We start from the raw sequence: 13,203 nt of genomic DNA, 5'->3' as shown, positions 1-13,203 counted from the left end.
GCTTCATAGAATCACACAACAAAGGAAGTCTTCTCGCAGGATATCCCAATCAGCCACTACCCAGCGAGAAGATATCCCAAAGTAAAACGAGATGGTGGCTTTCAGAGCCACTCGTCGGCGCCCTCGACATGATGGCTGCACTAGGACTAACATTAATTACCAGAGATGGCAGAGCGGTTTGCATACGTTAATCCGGCGTCGACCTTTCAAAAGTACAAGCAAACACCTTAAGTGTATTAATTTCAATTTTCTTTTGCGTCAATGGTAAAAATTTAAACCCATCACATGAAGTCTGAGCGTGATGTCAGCTGTGTCGCCTCGCATGTTTTCACGAGAATTTCTTCGCCCGCTCACAGGCACACAAACACAGCAATAAAGAAAACAAAACAGAGCCGGTGTACCAAGCAGGACGCTCACAAGGAAGCAGGTCCCCGTTTTGAGTCTAAAGATGTTGTCACCAGCAGTGCCGGCTTTGAAGTGTCTTCGTTGGTTTGTAATCGTGTTTTCAGCGATGGAGAAAGCAACGTGCCTAAGCGTCCGGCCTCTTGCCCAACCTCCGAGATCGCTAAACTAATTCAAAATGAGCAAATGTTTTGGCGACTGTAAAGCTACCTCCAACTTTAATTCAATAAATGCCCTTGTAAAATCGATCGACGATTGTAGTAATTTAGCGAAACTATTCTGGACAATTAGGGCAAAGAAATAATATATGCTTGCATCAGATGAACACAGCTTCATAGTTTGTTACCTGTGTTCATCTGATGCAAACAGATATTTTTTAAGCTGTCTTACTCAAGTAATGTATTGCTTTGCGCGGTGTACGACACACATTTTTCGTGGCGAATTGGAGCCGTTTGGGCTGTACGTACTTCACTCTGAAGCACTACCAGGATAATGACATTTTAGGCTTGTCGTGCTCGCGATCCGCATTAGGCCCAAAATGCCATTTTAGCCCCCTAGATGACGATTTACGTGCATCGCGAACACGACCTAAATAAAATTATTCGCATTATTGCTACCATATGTTTTCACCTTAATATCCAGACTGTCCCGCCGGGACTCCCAGGTCGGCAGTTATAAGTTAGAAATCACAGCGACGAGCCTAGTTGAAAAATAAACTGTAACAAAACTTTATAGAGTTTATAAGCCGGAGTGGAATACTAGTAGTTATTGGTTCATTTAACCTAAGTACCAGTTTACTACGTGCATGGAAGTCACAGTCGCAAACAGCAAATCACGCAAGAACTGTATTGTCCCGTGACAGAAGATCGCCGAGATGCGAAAGTGGAAAGCATTTTACTGCATCGAACGTCTACTTTTTTTTTATGTGCATGCAGTCTGAAACAACGTCAAGAATCAGTGAATGGGTAAATTACTTGTATCGTAACTGACTTTATATATTTCTTTGCTGTTGGACAAGTGAACTAGTAGCTAACAGCCAGATGACTTCAGAGCCGGTATGAAGAAAGCATGGGTGGCCAATATTGCAGGTGCAATGAATGGCAAGCACGGACTTATGGCAGTGTCTGATCTCCTGAAGTCGCTACAAAACAGACCGACAATGTAGCTCATTTTACAACCACGTTCTCAGCCGAAGAAGCACTACCTACCAAACATGGCTCCTCGCAACCCTCAGCGCATCCAGCACGAGCATCAGCAGTCGATGCTGGCCATGCTCGATGATCGGGAACTTGAACGTCGCACAAAATTATCGCAATACTCCCGACAACTTCCCCACGATGACGACCATGACGACCAGAAATCCTCGTGCTCCATCCTCGACTCTTGATACAATGAGGGTGTGGCGGAGACTATTCGTCGTCGAACAAACTACTCTCCTCAGGAATTTAACCGTTTGGGGGCCAGCGTTCGGCCGCATGTAACCCCCTACCGGAATGTAGGGCGTGGTCAACGCTGTGCATTATGCCATTTTCCGTCTTAATGCACGGTGGTACGTGGAATATGAATGCAGACGTCTTGAGCATCAAGACGCCTACCTGCATAAAGCCAATTACTGGTTTTCTGCGTGCAATTGCTCCTCCACTGTACGATAGCTGGGTGCGAGCCAAGGCTGACGAGTGCACTATGACAAGTCTGGTTAAGTCTGGCCGGACATTCCAGCAGTTTTCATGTGCTCTTTACGCAACCGACGTGACGTTTCAACAGTCGAATCGTCCTGTCGGACACACGGCGGAGGTGATGCCGTACTACAGTGGCAAGCATAAACTTTACGGGCTAAAAGTTGAAGTTTCAGCTAACCCGCAAGGGTTTGCAATCGGTCGCAGCGATCACGCACGCGGAAACACTCCAGATATCACAATATTTAGGAGCAATGTCGAGTTTCATGACTCGATTCGGTTGAAACCCGAATCGGACCAGAACCCGGTTGATAATGGGCCGCTGACGACAATTTTCCCGGGACGAGTGGGGGCTTTTGGCAGACAAGGGCTACCAAGGTCTCGCCGAAATGAAACGCTGCAACCCAAAGAAGAGAAAAAATCTTTCGCGAGTTGACTAACAGTTCAACGACAACGTCGCTTGTGATCGTGTTCGTGTAGAGAACTTGTTTTGGCGTTTGTGTACACTATGGCGGGTCTGATCCGACAAGTACCACTGGAGGGAGAATCTGTACGACGACGTATTTTAGGTATGCGACAGCCCTACGAAGTTTCATATTGAAGGCGATCCTCTGCGCGAAGACAATTTCGAAGAGTATACCCAGCGAGAGCACCGTCTACTTGATATTGGGAAGGGAAAACAATAAAACGTCGACTCTCTCAAGAGAATAATTGTCACCGCAAACAAATGCGTCATCGAATGGCTCTTGATGATCTGCCTCGTCACCACAATTCCGATGAAGACGCAGATGTCACGCAGATGTAGGTCGCTGTTAGTAATCACGTAAGTAGTCACAGCACAGCGACACCTTGACAATCGAGAAGTCACCACGACGTTAATGTGTTTTCCTATTTTTGTGTTTCCATCATAAAATTTGAGATGAACTGATGGACTACAGCGCTATTTTGTAACTGGTTTAGCGACCTACTTCTCCGGTCCAGAAAATAATTACCAGTTAGGTTTTTCTATAAACACCTTGCATGTGTGATTGGTCAATGTCCATACTAAGATGGAGACAATTGGTTTAAATGAGTTCATATGAGGATTTGTATGCACACGGATTGACGCGAAAATAAATTCAATTGCTTTTAGTGATATATCACTAGATTAAGCTCAGTTTGCGCTTTTTCTAGTATATTTTATAATTGATTTCTGATTATTTTTGATGTCAAAGCGGAAAAACTCCACCCCTCCGTAAATTGATAGTTCAAATGGTCAGGTATTGGCAAAATTGGCGGGAAATTTGATCATTTAAAAATCGTGCTGACACGAGGTAAGTAGATATTTCAGACTAGCTCAACCACGGCTCCGTTGGGCTGTACGACCGAAGTTATCTTCGATTTAAAGAACTGTTAATTCTTTTTCGGACCAGACAAGTATTGTTCAAAACGACGCCCTTTTTATTTTATCAGGCATCACGTTTCATAATAAGCTGGTAGTGCTTGTAGAGCGGGCTTAGGATAAAATTTTCTGGTGCCACGCGGTGGAGTCCTAAAGCCTTTTTGATGGCAGAATTAACCTCCACCTGAGTCTTGCCCATTTTGACCATGCGACCTACCTTCACCTTTAGATGAAGCGAAGGCACTGAAGTTTTGGGCTTTCTCGAGTGCTGCTGGCGACAAGTTGTCGAGGCCTAAAGCCATTCTGACGTATTCATCAGGCCTATCGTCTAAAATCCATTTCGTTACTCTCGCCATCAATTCTTCCCTCGTGGTGTCGTCACTGATCTTAGGCACGGGTATTTTGCGCTTCCTATTATTCTGAAACGCGATTTCGTCGATTTTCCCTGCGTAGCGCATATACACGCTTAGTGCATCGGTAGGCGTAGTTTCAAGCGGGCTGTACATTGTGCTGGTCCTCTCCAACCCCAGCTTCGACCATATATGAGACCGCGTGAAACATAAGTATACTAATCAACCTAGGTACGAATCGCGATTTAGGCGCACCAACACAAACCTATGTATCTTGGCTTCGTTTTGAACCCTTGCACACCTTCGGACACGAGATATTGACGAAGTGGTGAGCCTCTGGAAAACTTACCTCGGTGGATGACCAACTTTTTCATTTTTTTTATTGCAGTGTCTGAGGCAGAATCGCCCGTAGAATCGCGTGGTGCTATTCGTTTCGGCTAAAACGCAGTAGAAAGTGTCTAAAACCGCATTTGTGTGATCAAATCCGAGTGAACCCATGTGTATAATCTGAAAAAAAGCCTAAATTTAGTGATGGACATCAGTATCATTTTGATTTAGGCGGGACATTATGGCAAACTTACACTACAGCATCCCCAGTGCACGCAGCTTTTCGCTTCTTAGTGTTTCTCGTTTGATCTTCGTCATCCTGCCTACCGCGTTTGCCTTGGTTCTCTTTCGCGGTCACTGCCATTGCCGCTCGGTGCTCTCGACGAGCTTGTTTGGCGGCTTTAGCACTGTCCCCTTGCTGCTTACTTGGAGCTGCGTAGATTGCATCTGACTGATACTCGTCTGGGACGTAAGGCCGGATAGTGCGATGCATTTGGTCGATTTTTTCTGCATTTCGCGGATGCGGCGGCATCGTCTCCAGGTAGCTGCTGAACATGCGCGTCACCTTGTGGCGTTCGGTGAGATGGCCATCTAGCTTCCTACGCAGATCCTTCTCCACTGCAATGCTGGTGGGGCCCTTTTTGCAGATTACAACCCCCGGTTTCGTGGAATCCATTGAAAATATTTGAAACTGCTGCACGCCAAGCAATTTCTTGTAGAGCTCTGTGAGTAGTGGCTTGTAGCTCTTGAAGAACCCATCGTCCCGTGAAATGTGCACAGTTTCATTGGATGAAGCGGCTTCTTTTACTTCTCGGACAATCTGACCCAAAGTCCAGCAGTTTGTGCGGGCGAGGTGCTTGCGAATATGACCAAAGCCACGGTCACATGAATTCTTAGTGTGTCCTTTCACGAAGAACTTATAATCCACGCTCTCAAAAACCTCCATGTGGGCTTGTGCTAGCAGAAACTGGATCACGTAGTTATTTTTATTCTGGCCAGAGCAGTTGTCAGCGTATATCACCAATCGTTTTCTGCCAACAGGAACCAACACATTGTCGATAAAGTGCTGCAGCGTGGAGCTGATTTGCTCGCTTCCCTTCCCACCGACAGACTCATCGTAGATGTAGTTCGTTTGCTTGCCTTCATTCTCGTAGTATATCCCAAACACACTGACAGAGACCAACGAGCAGAAGTACCATTGCGACGGAGTAGATGTGACGGACGGAGCAGTCAGATTCTGAGGGTAATCCATAACGATTACTGCGACGTCCTTGCCCTCTGTTGTCTTTACGAGAGTCTTATCCCTGTTATATTCCTGTCTACAAACACACCAGCAAAATAAAATGATATTAGTGTCCACCTTGGAAATTGCTAGTAAAACAAAATGATACTCATATCCCAGATCCAAAATTACCTCATTTCCCTAGCAGACAGTGTGTGCTTGCCCAACTACTCCGTTTGCTCTGCGGTAGCCCCTCCACGCATTCGCGACTGGTAAATGGAACTCAAGTCACACACGTTCGAACGGCCAGATCGGATGCGAATGTTGGGGCAGTGCAGCGTTAAAAGTTGCCTCATAGTAGACTTGGCTGGCTCCCGAACTCGAATCCTGATTTCCTCCACGTATGTGTGCATTTCATCATAGATCGCATCCCACGTGAACGTCGGCGGCAGCAAAGTGTACATCTCAGAGCTGTAGTACTTTTTCACTGTGCCATTCGCCGTCTTCTGCAGCCGAACACGCACTGGTACTACTTCCCCGACCTCCGCAGAGAACTCTTTAAACCACTTCACCAGCCACACGAGATCGATGACAGAGGCGTGCTTGTTCAGGGTGTTCCCGTGCGCCTTAGCTGCAATGTTTCCTTCGCGCACACGCTTCTTGTATCGCTGGATAGTCAAAGAAGTTACCCCGAGACATTCTGCAAACATGGGCCGGCAAACTCTCCCAACCAGTGGCACGTAGTAGTGAAATTTCTCGCGTTTTCCGTCTCCTCGGTGCCTCTCCACAGTATCCGTCTGCTTGAGAACGCCCAGCATCGTGTAGAGGCTTGTCAACTTCTCTGATCTGGTCATCTGTGAGATTGAACACACGAGCCACTCAAGTTCTTGGGCTTTTCCCTGAAGACATCGGCGATCACACTTGTCGGCCTGAATTAGACCCGCCACTGTTTGTTGCAGACTCACCTCAATCAAATTGATACTTATGTCCTCCTCCTCTTCAGCTGCGTCGCTTACACCACTCTCACCAGTGCTTGCCTCCTCGTCTTCCTCTTCATCTTCATTGTCGTCACTCCAATCTTCGTCGTCACTGTCGTCAGCTTCCTCATCGCTCTCCTGTTCGTCTTCACTCCCTTCATCTGCTTCAGCGACCCTTCCTGCTGGGGTACTGTAGCGGAGGGCAAAGCGACACGAGGAGCAGTAGGTTGAGCGATACTTGTTAGGTCGGCGGTGGCCGTGTTTGTGTGCGCCCTGGTGTCGGCTGGTTGCTTCGTGGCACGGTGGGGGCCGTGCTCTCCCGCATTGACCAGGACAGGGGGAGCAGGGGGCGGCACTGGAACAGCGACGGCAGGAGCGGGTGCCGTCGTGTTGCTTGCGGTCTCGGGGTACTGCATTCTCGAGGCTGGAGTGCGCTGTTCTGGAATGATACACCTGCTTCAAATTTCTGAAAAACTTTGACGCTTGTGTTTTTAGCTACTCGATAAAGTGCGAAAACACGTGGGCGATCTTTAGACGCGAATATCTCGATAACTCCAAATGGTTGATTAGTATCATTATGTCTCGCGCAGTCTCATATCTGAAAGGGGGGGATTTTTCTTGAGCCAGGAATTCATGCGAGCCGTTTGAAAGCGCCTTAAATACTTGTAGTTTTTGTTAGCCATTAGCAAATATACAGAAAGGTCTTTTAACTGCAGCGCCCCCATCACGAGTTCGTCGGCCTTGTCTGCTATCACCCATTTCGCCACTTTGCCTCTCATGCCACCAACACTCCCAATGAAGTTGACAAGCTTCGAATATGCATCACCTGCTCTCTCCTCGACAGAGTCGTCACCTTCAACAGTCTTGCCGGTACCTCGAAGTGAGTTTTGAGAATCGGTTATGACTGGCGAGATAATCTCAGTTTGTCCGGTGTTTTCGGCTACTGCGAGAGTATCAGCACTGGCCAGGAATGTAACCAAAAACACCAGTACCGTTTGAAGCAGACGCATGAACATGTGGAGTCTTAGACAGAAACACCAGGGGAGTGCGAAATTGCTGGTTTGAATTGTGTGTTGTAGTTGGGAAATACCAAAGTGAGGTTAATGTCCATTAATGCGTGCCAAAAAAAAGTAATCAGTTTTATTGATGACTCCTTTTTTATTCGACGTAATACTCGGTTATATTGGATTACACCCGTACCATGTAGGTATTCCTTTACTGGAATTAAAACAGAAGCAAGACCAAATTCGTAGCAGCATTTCGCAGAAAAATGTACTACATTAATTCATAATAAAAGAGTGTTCCAACAGCCGCTTCAAATCGGGGTCTTGGCAACACCGTCTGGAAAAACGTCATCTTATCTACGGCTGGAAAGAGGAGAGCCGGGGTGCCGTAGTATCGGTAGACTAGGGGGAAAATACTGCTACAGCACTTGTGTGAGCGCATAGAAGGTAATATCCCGGAAAATGTTATAATAAACCATTTGAAATATACTTTTTCTGGCATTTTTGGTTTGAATAACCTTCTTTTCTGTATTCATTCCTGGTTGACGTTTACCATATTCCTAATGCTTGCCAACGTAGGATCTACAGCCCCCCCCTCACTTTGCGATATTCCTAAAAGTGATAGGCAGTGGCTACAACATTATTCGAGGATTCGGACACGTTCCAGGACGTCCGACTTCAATCCAAAACCATGTTCCCCTTATTAGTAGTAGTTTAGGTAAATGAGTTTTTTTTACATATTTTCCTCGGAGTGTAGCGGTGTGAATCTCAGACGAGGCAGACAACCTCATGTAGAGGAAATGACGGACCAATACAGAATGGATGATGAACATTTAGTCAACGTTGTTGCAGTAACGTTGTGTGTGGTTAGTGTCTCAATATAAGAGATTATCATAACTCTCTGGTGACGTCTCCTAGCTGTTTTTCAAGATCTTGAACGAGTCGAGCAAGTCGGTCTTGCTGCTGGATCATGCCGCTGATTTTGGCTTGGATCTTCTCGAGTTCGCTCTCAGCAGTCTGGTTGCGGAAAGATCCGGAGAAATCGGTGTTCAGCTGCGAGATGCGGTTCAATGTGGTCTCTGGCGTGGGTGTCACTAGCTGCTGAGCTGTGTTATCGTCAATAGCTGCTGACGCTGCCATTGTCTCAAGAACGGTAAGCGAAGTCTCCGTTGACTTGGGGCTTAATTTCTTAGGCGTCGTTTTGCTACGTTTGTCCACGATACGAGCAATACGCTGCTTCATAGCTGGGTAATGCGTGAGTGCGATGAGGAACTTCTCTCGTGTGAGCATCCGCAGCTCGCAGAAGCAAAGCGTGCGTACCGTTGCTGTACGCAGACAGTTCTGGTTCAAGATAGCCATCTCACCAAAGTACTGTTTCTGACCGAGCAGTCCTAACTGAACGCCAGACTTGACGATCTCGACGACGCCACGGAAAATAAAAAACATTTCTTCTCCTATTTCTCCTTCCAGAATGACCTCCTCCAAGGGTGGGAAGCACACCATGCGCATACTCAGAGCGAGTTCCATCAAGAAATTGTGGTCGGCTCCGGCAAAGAAGGGCATCTTGTTAAGAACACTATCGTTGATAGCAAACGCGATCTTGGAGCGCAGTAACGCGGACAACTCGGCCAAGATTTTGGCTTCGTTAACCAGCTTGGACTCGGCTGATATTCGAGCGTTGAAGAAGAACTCTCGGATTTCGTATCGTAACTGCATTGGCAACTCGCGAGCCTCCATGTAGTCGTTAAGTGCGTCCATGCGGAGTTGAAATCGACTGTCCGGTCCGTTTAGGTTAGTCACCATAGCTACGACATTGGTGATGCCATAGGCGAATATCCAAGCGCCCAGTATCATGGCGACGATAGCGAATATCCGCTCGTGAGTAGTGGTCGGATGCACGTCTCCATACCCCACTGTCGTCCTGGGATTGACCGTTAAGTAACTTAATAAGTTAAGTTAATGATAACAATACGTACATTGTCATGATAGCCCAGTAGAATGAAGTTACGTATTTTTCGTACAGACTTTTGTCTTGAAGCCCCATCGAAGCCACCCAGCCGTCATCTTTGTCGTAACTAATGAGGAAGAAGAAGCAGCTAAAATAAAGTAAAGCTTGTGTCAATATAACACTTGCGTGGTATGTTGAAGGGACGAGTTTTTTTTTTACCTGAGCCAGTGTGACGTGAAGCATACGAGCATGCAGAATTTAAAGATACTGCTGACTGTAGAACGTAATAGAAGAGCATAGTCGAGGCGATTGAGAATGCGCGTGATGGTGAGCATTCGAACGAGACGAAAGAGACGGAAAAGTCGGAACATTCGAGCGAGTTGGGGGATGCGGAAGTACGAGCCTTGAAAATAGTAGAGCGGGAAGGCCGAGACGAAGTCCAGCAAGAACCACGACTTGAAGTATTTCTTAGCTATCGCCGTGAGTTTTGCTTCGATTTGACCTCGCTCCTCGTACGCTGAGATGAAATTTATGAGCTTTAGAGCGATGTTAGAAAAACTAGATACTGTGCGTCCAGAGCAGCGGACGTACAATGTCTGTGATGAAGAAGACGTCGATGACTCGCTGGATGTAGTCCAAACCTACCAGAGACTGCGGCGCTGAGGCTCCAAACGACAATTGGAACTTGATAGCGAGTTAGAGCTGGCGACTGGTATTAGTTTCTGGAAGCAATTAATTATCTGGACTTACAGGGATACTGAACGAATTATCTGTATAAACATCTGATTAGGGCTGTATCAAATATGAGAAGATATTAGTTGTTCACTTACAGAAGATAAGTGAGACCGAGAGCAGATCCCATCGCACCCGGAACTTGCCGTGAGGCGAAATGATATACTTGGGAACAACCGATTCGTCGAATTTCTGCTTCTTCTTGTTGATGATGAGTTCGTTCTTGGAGACAGTTTCGACAAAGTCCAGGGCCTCAGCTGTATCAACGTAGTGCTGTATAAGTGGCTACAGCTACAATGCAATAGAGTGACTCACCTGGAGTGAGATCGTCCATGTCCCGTTCCAGTCTTTGGTCCTGGAACTCGCCCATCTTGCCATCCGCGGGTTTCACCACCGCCACTTTGGCCCGGTTCTTGACTTTCCGGACCATATCCCGCATCGTCACGAGTTTCAACAAACCGGTCTGAGTGATTTGTTGTTGCAATGCCTTTCGACGTGACGGCTCTGCGATGGGCGGCAACCGAGCGGCTGCTTTGGCTCGGAGTTCATTCTGCGCCAACCGCATCTCCTCAATGGGCGAGAGCCCCGTGATGTGGGCTCTCTCTGCCTGTCGAGCCATGAATGCAGACTGCGGCGCCATACTGGCAAGACGCGAGGTCTCCGACGCTGCTTCCTTGTCTCGCTCCGGTTGCTTCTTGTTCATCATCGAGAAGTTTTAAGAGTTAGTAGGAAGGAACGTGGTGTCTCTGTGATAGAGGGTCTCAACTCCGAAGTCGGGTTCGTTACACAATGGAGAAATCGTTCTCATAATAGCTATGTCGCTTCAACGATAACCGTAAGTCATACCGGTTCCATCCGTGATTGATGAAAACAAAAAAGTCGATGGCAGCTGGTAAATTACTTAAGCTTCTTTGTCTTCAACATTTTACTGTTATTACCGGTATAGTACGTGGTTATCTCATCACTTCACAAGAGAGAGATAATGCTCAAGGGTGGGGTTCTCAATGAGAAAAAGAACCTCAACATATCATCTGACAAAATTGAAAAGAGAGGGGATTGCAGACTTGCAACAACAAAAAAGCTACGCCGACTTTACAAACCGAATACCGATAAGCTCAAGGCTCGCTGTTGTGCTTTCAGTATCTGTTTCTTTGCGCACCCTTTTGAGTACCCGCTATTACGATACAGACAACGACGGTATATCCGCCATTCCTTTGCCCGAGTCCAAACATGGGTTTCTCACTAAATGAAACCAGTTTCAGCCAATCCGTATGCCATATTTGAGCGTTTCTGTACAATCAACCCAGGATGTGTTGATTCCTGAATCGGTTTTGTACATTTTAAAATCGTTTTTGTACTTTGTGCTCAGACTTTGAGCTGAAACTGCCACTTTCAACCAATCAAACAACTGGGTGGGTATTCCTGTCACGCGTAATATTTATATTTTATATGAAGGATAGTGTGACACCGGGCGGGTTTCACGTTCGTTCTCGTGTTTACTCCTAATTTTTGTAATAAACGACCTGAACTCAGGGTAAGTTTTATGATACCTCGTAATTGTATTGAGCGATTATCACGTAGCTCAGTAATGACGGGTTAACAGCCTGAAAATAGACTGGGACTTGGGCCCGGTCTTTACTAAGTAGAAAGGACGTAAAGTCCTAGCGCCAATTTTTTTTTTTTGCGGGGTATCCGCCAATCATAGAGAGTCTCAGTAGGTGAAGAATCAGATCTGACAATAATCTTTCCTGGCTTGAGGAAGCTGTAATATTCGTTTCTGGAATATCGCAGGCTTTGGAATAAGAATTTGCTTCGTCCAGAAATATATTCCAGCGTTATTCCACTGGAATAAAATAAAGGAATATCTATATGTAATCAATCCGTCATTTATTCATATTTTATCCTAAAATTCGTTATTTCAGGCATTGTGATATTTTAGAAACTAAAGTGTTCTGATATTTCTTCTCCGGCAGGATCCAGTCTAGCATTTTTCAAACTTTTTCCACAGGGGATAACGTTTTGTGTGGTCGTGGCAATTTCGAAATTGTGGACGCGTTGCTGAGATGATATGTACTTCTCCGGTCCGAAAAAGAATTAACAGTTAGGTTTTTCTATAAAAACTCGCATGTGTGATTGGTCAATGTCCATACTGAGGAGGAGACGATTGGTTAAATCCGCAAGGCAAAATGGACTATACAGGACATAGGCGCGATTACCATAGCCTCCGATTTTTTTGTGTCGAACTGACGGCCGAGAGTGAATAGGGCTCGGAATCCTTCTTTGCTGCCTCTGTGATATTCAAGTGCATTAGGTTTAGTATTAGTATGTGTAAACAGGGGTCTCCTCTCACCTAAATCGAAGCAATCCAGAGAGCGCATCAATTCCTCCTCGCCAACGAAATAGTCGCTGCCACGCTTGTCTTTCGTTGTCTTCCCTGGCTTGAGATAAGTAAAGTCGTTTGAAAGACCTTTTGGTGGCCTTGATTTTCAGCACACTTTAGTCAGATCTGTCCAACGCTGCCTGAAACCGGACATCTTTGATTTACGTGGCTTTTTTATATGAGCGAAATGAGTGGCTCCGCAGCACTTTCGCTTTGTGGTCTGTTGTTGTTGTTAAAGGCAAATGCCAAAATGAGTAGATTAAAGTCAATTAAATCTGTCCTCTAAACTTCAGTGCTCCTGGCCATCCACCAGATTAACTGGTTTGGGACCGGTCCATTTTGGAACGTCACGCCGGTTAGCCGAACCGTGCAGAGTCGGTGCATATCAACACTCCCACTCACCGCTACTGCACGTCGTTCCTCTTCTTGATTCCACTTGCTTCGCGAAGGAACGCTAGCGACTTCGTTCCCAGTGCTTTCGTAAGCATGTCAGCTAACTGCTGCTTCGTGTCGATGTAGGCCACCTTGATTGTGGAACGTTCCACATTCTCTCGAATAAAGTGGTGACGGATATCCACGTGCTTGGTCCTCGCGTGATATCCAGCGTTGCTTGCAAGTGCAATAGCACCTTGATTGTCTTCCCAGACCTGCGTCGCTCCCACTTGCTCGTGACCCATGTCTTTCAGCATGGCACGTGTCCATAGTACCTCTTGAGTACAAAGGCTTAGTGCCATGTACTCTGCTTCCGCTGAGCTAAGTGCAACTGTCCTCTGGTACTTGGACTTAAACACCACCGGAGCGATC

General features: G+C 46.4%; 2 protein-coding genes across 2 annotated transcripts; both read right to left on the bottom strand.

Moving 5' to 3' along the window:
- Window positions 1-6,910: 6,910 nt before the first annotated feature.
- PITG_14928 (uncharacterized protein) lies at window positions 6,911-7,351 on the bottom strand (the record flags this gene model as incomplete). The annotated part of the gene is made up of 1 exon (XM_002899055.1): window positions 6,911-7,351. One exon carries the CDS (start codon window positions 7,349-7,351, stop codon window positions 6,911-6,913), a length of 441 nt encoding a protein of 146 aa, XP_002899101.1.
- Window positions 7,352-8,230: 879 nt separating this feature from the next.
- PITG_14927 (Voltage-gated Ion Channel (VIC) Superfamily) lies at window positions 8,231-10,722 on the bottom strand (the record flags this gene model as incomplete). Its single annotated transcript, XM_002899054.1, has 7 exons — window positions 8,231-9,260; window positions 9,316-9,435; window positions 9,507-9,823; window positions 9,879-9,971; window positions 10,038-10,057; window positions 10,118-10,276; window positions 10,335-10,722. The coding sequence occupies 7 exons, from the start codon at window positions 10,720-10,722 to the stop codon at window positions 8,231-8,233; spliced, it is 2,127 nt and encodes a 708-aa protein (XP_002899100.1).
- Between the last annotated feature and the right edge of the window lie 2,481 nt (window positions 10,723-13,203).

The sequence above is a fragment of the Phytophthora infestans genome, genomic scaffold (genome assembly GCF_000142945.1).
Source record: "Phytophthora infestans T30-4 supercont1.33 genomic scaffold, whole genome shotgun sequence".
Taxonomy (NCBI): domain Eukaryota; phylum Oomycota; class Peronosporomycetes; order Peronosporales; family Peronosporaceae; genus Phytophthora; species Phytophthora infestans.
The sequence above is the reverse complement of the archived record's forward strand: the minus strand, read 5'-3'. Positions and strand labels throughout refer to the sequence as shown.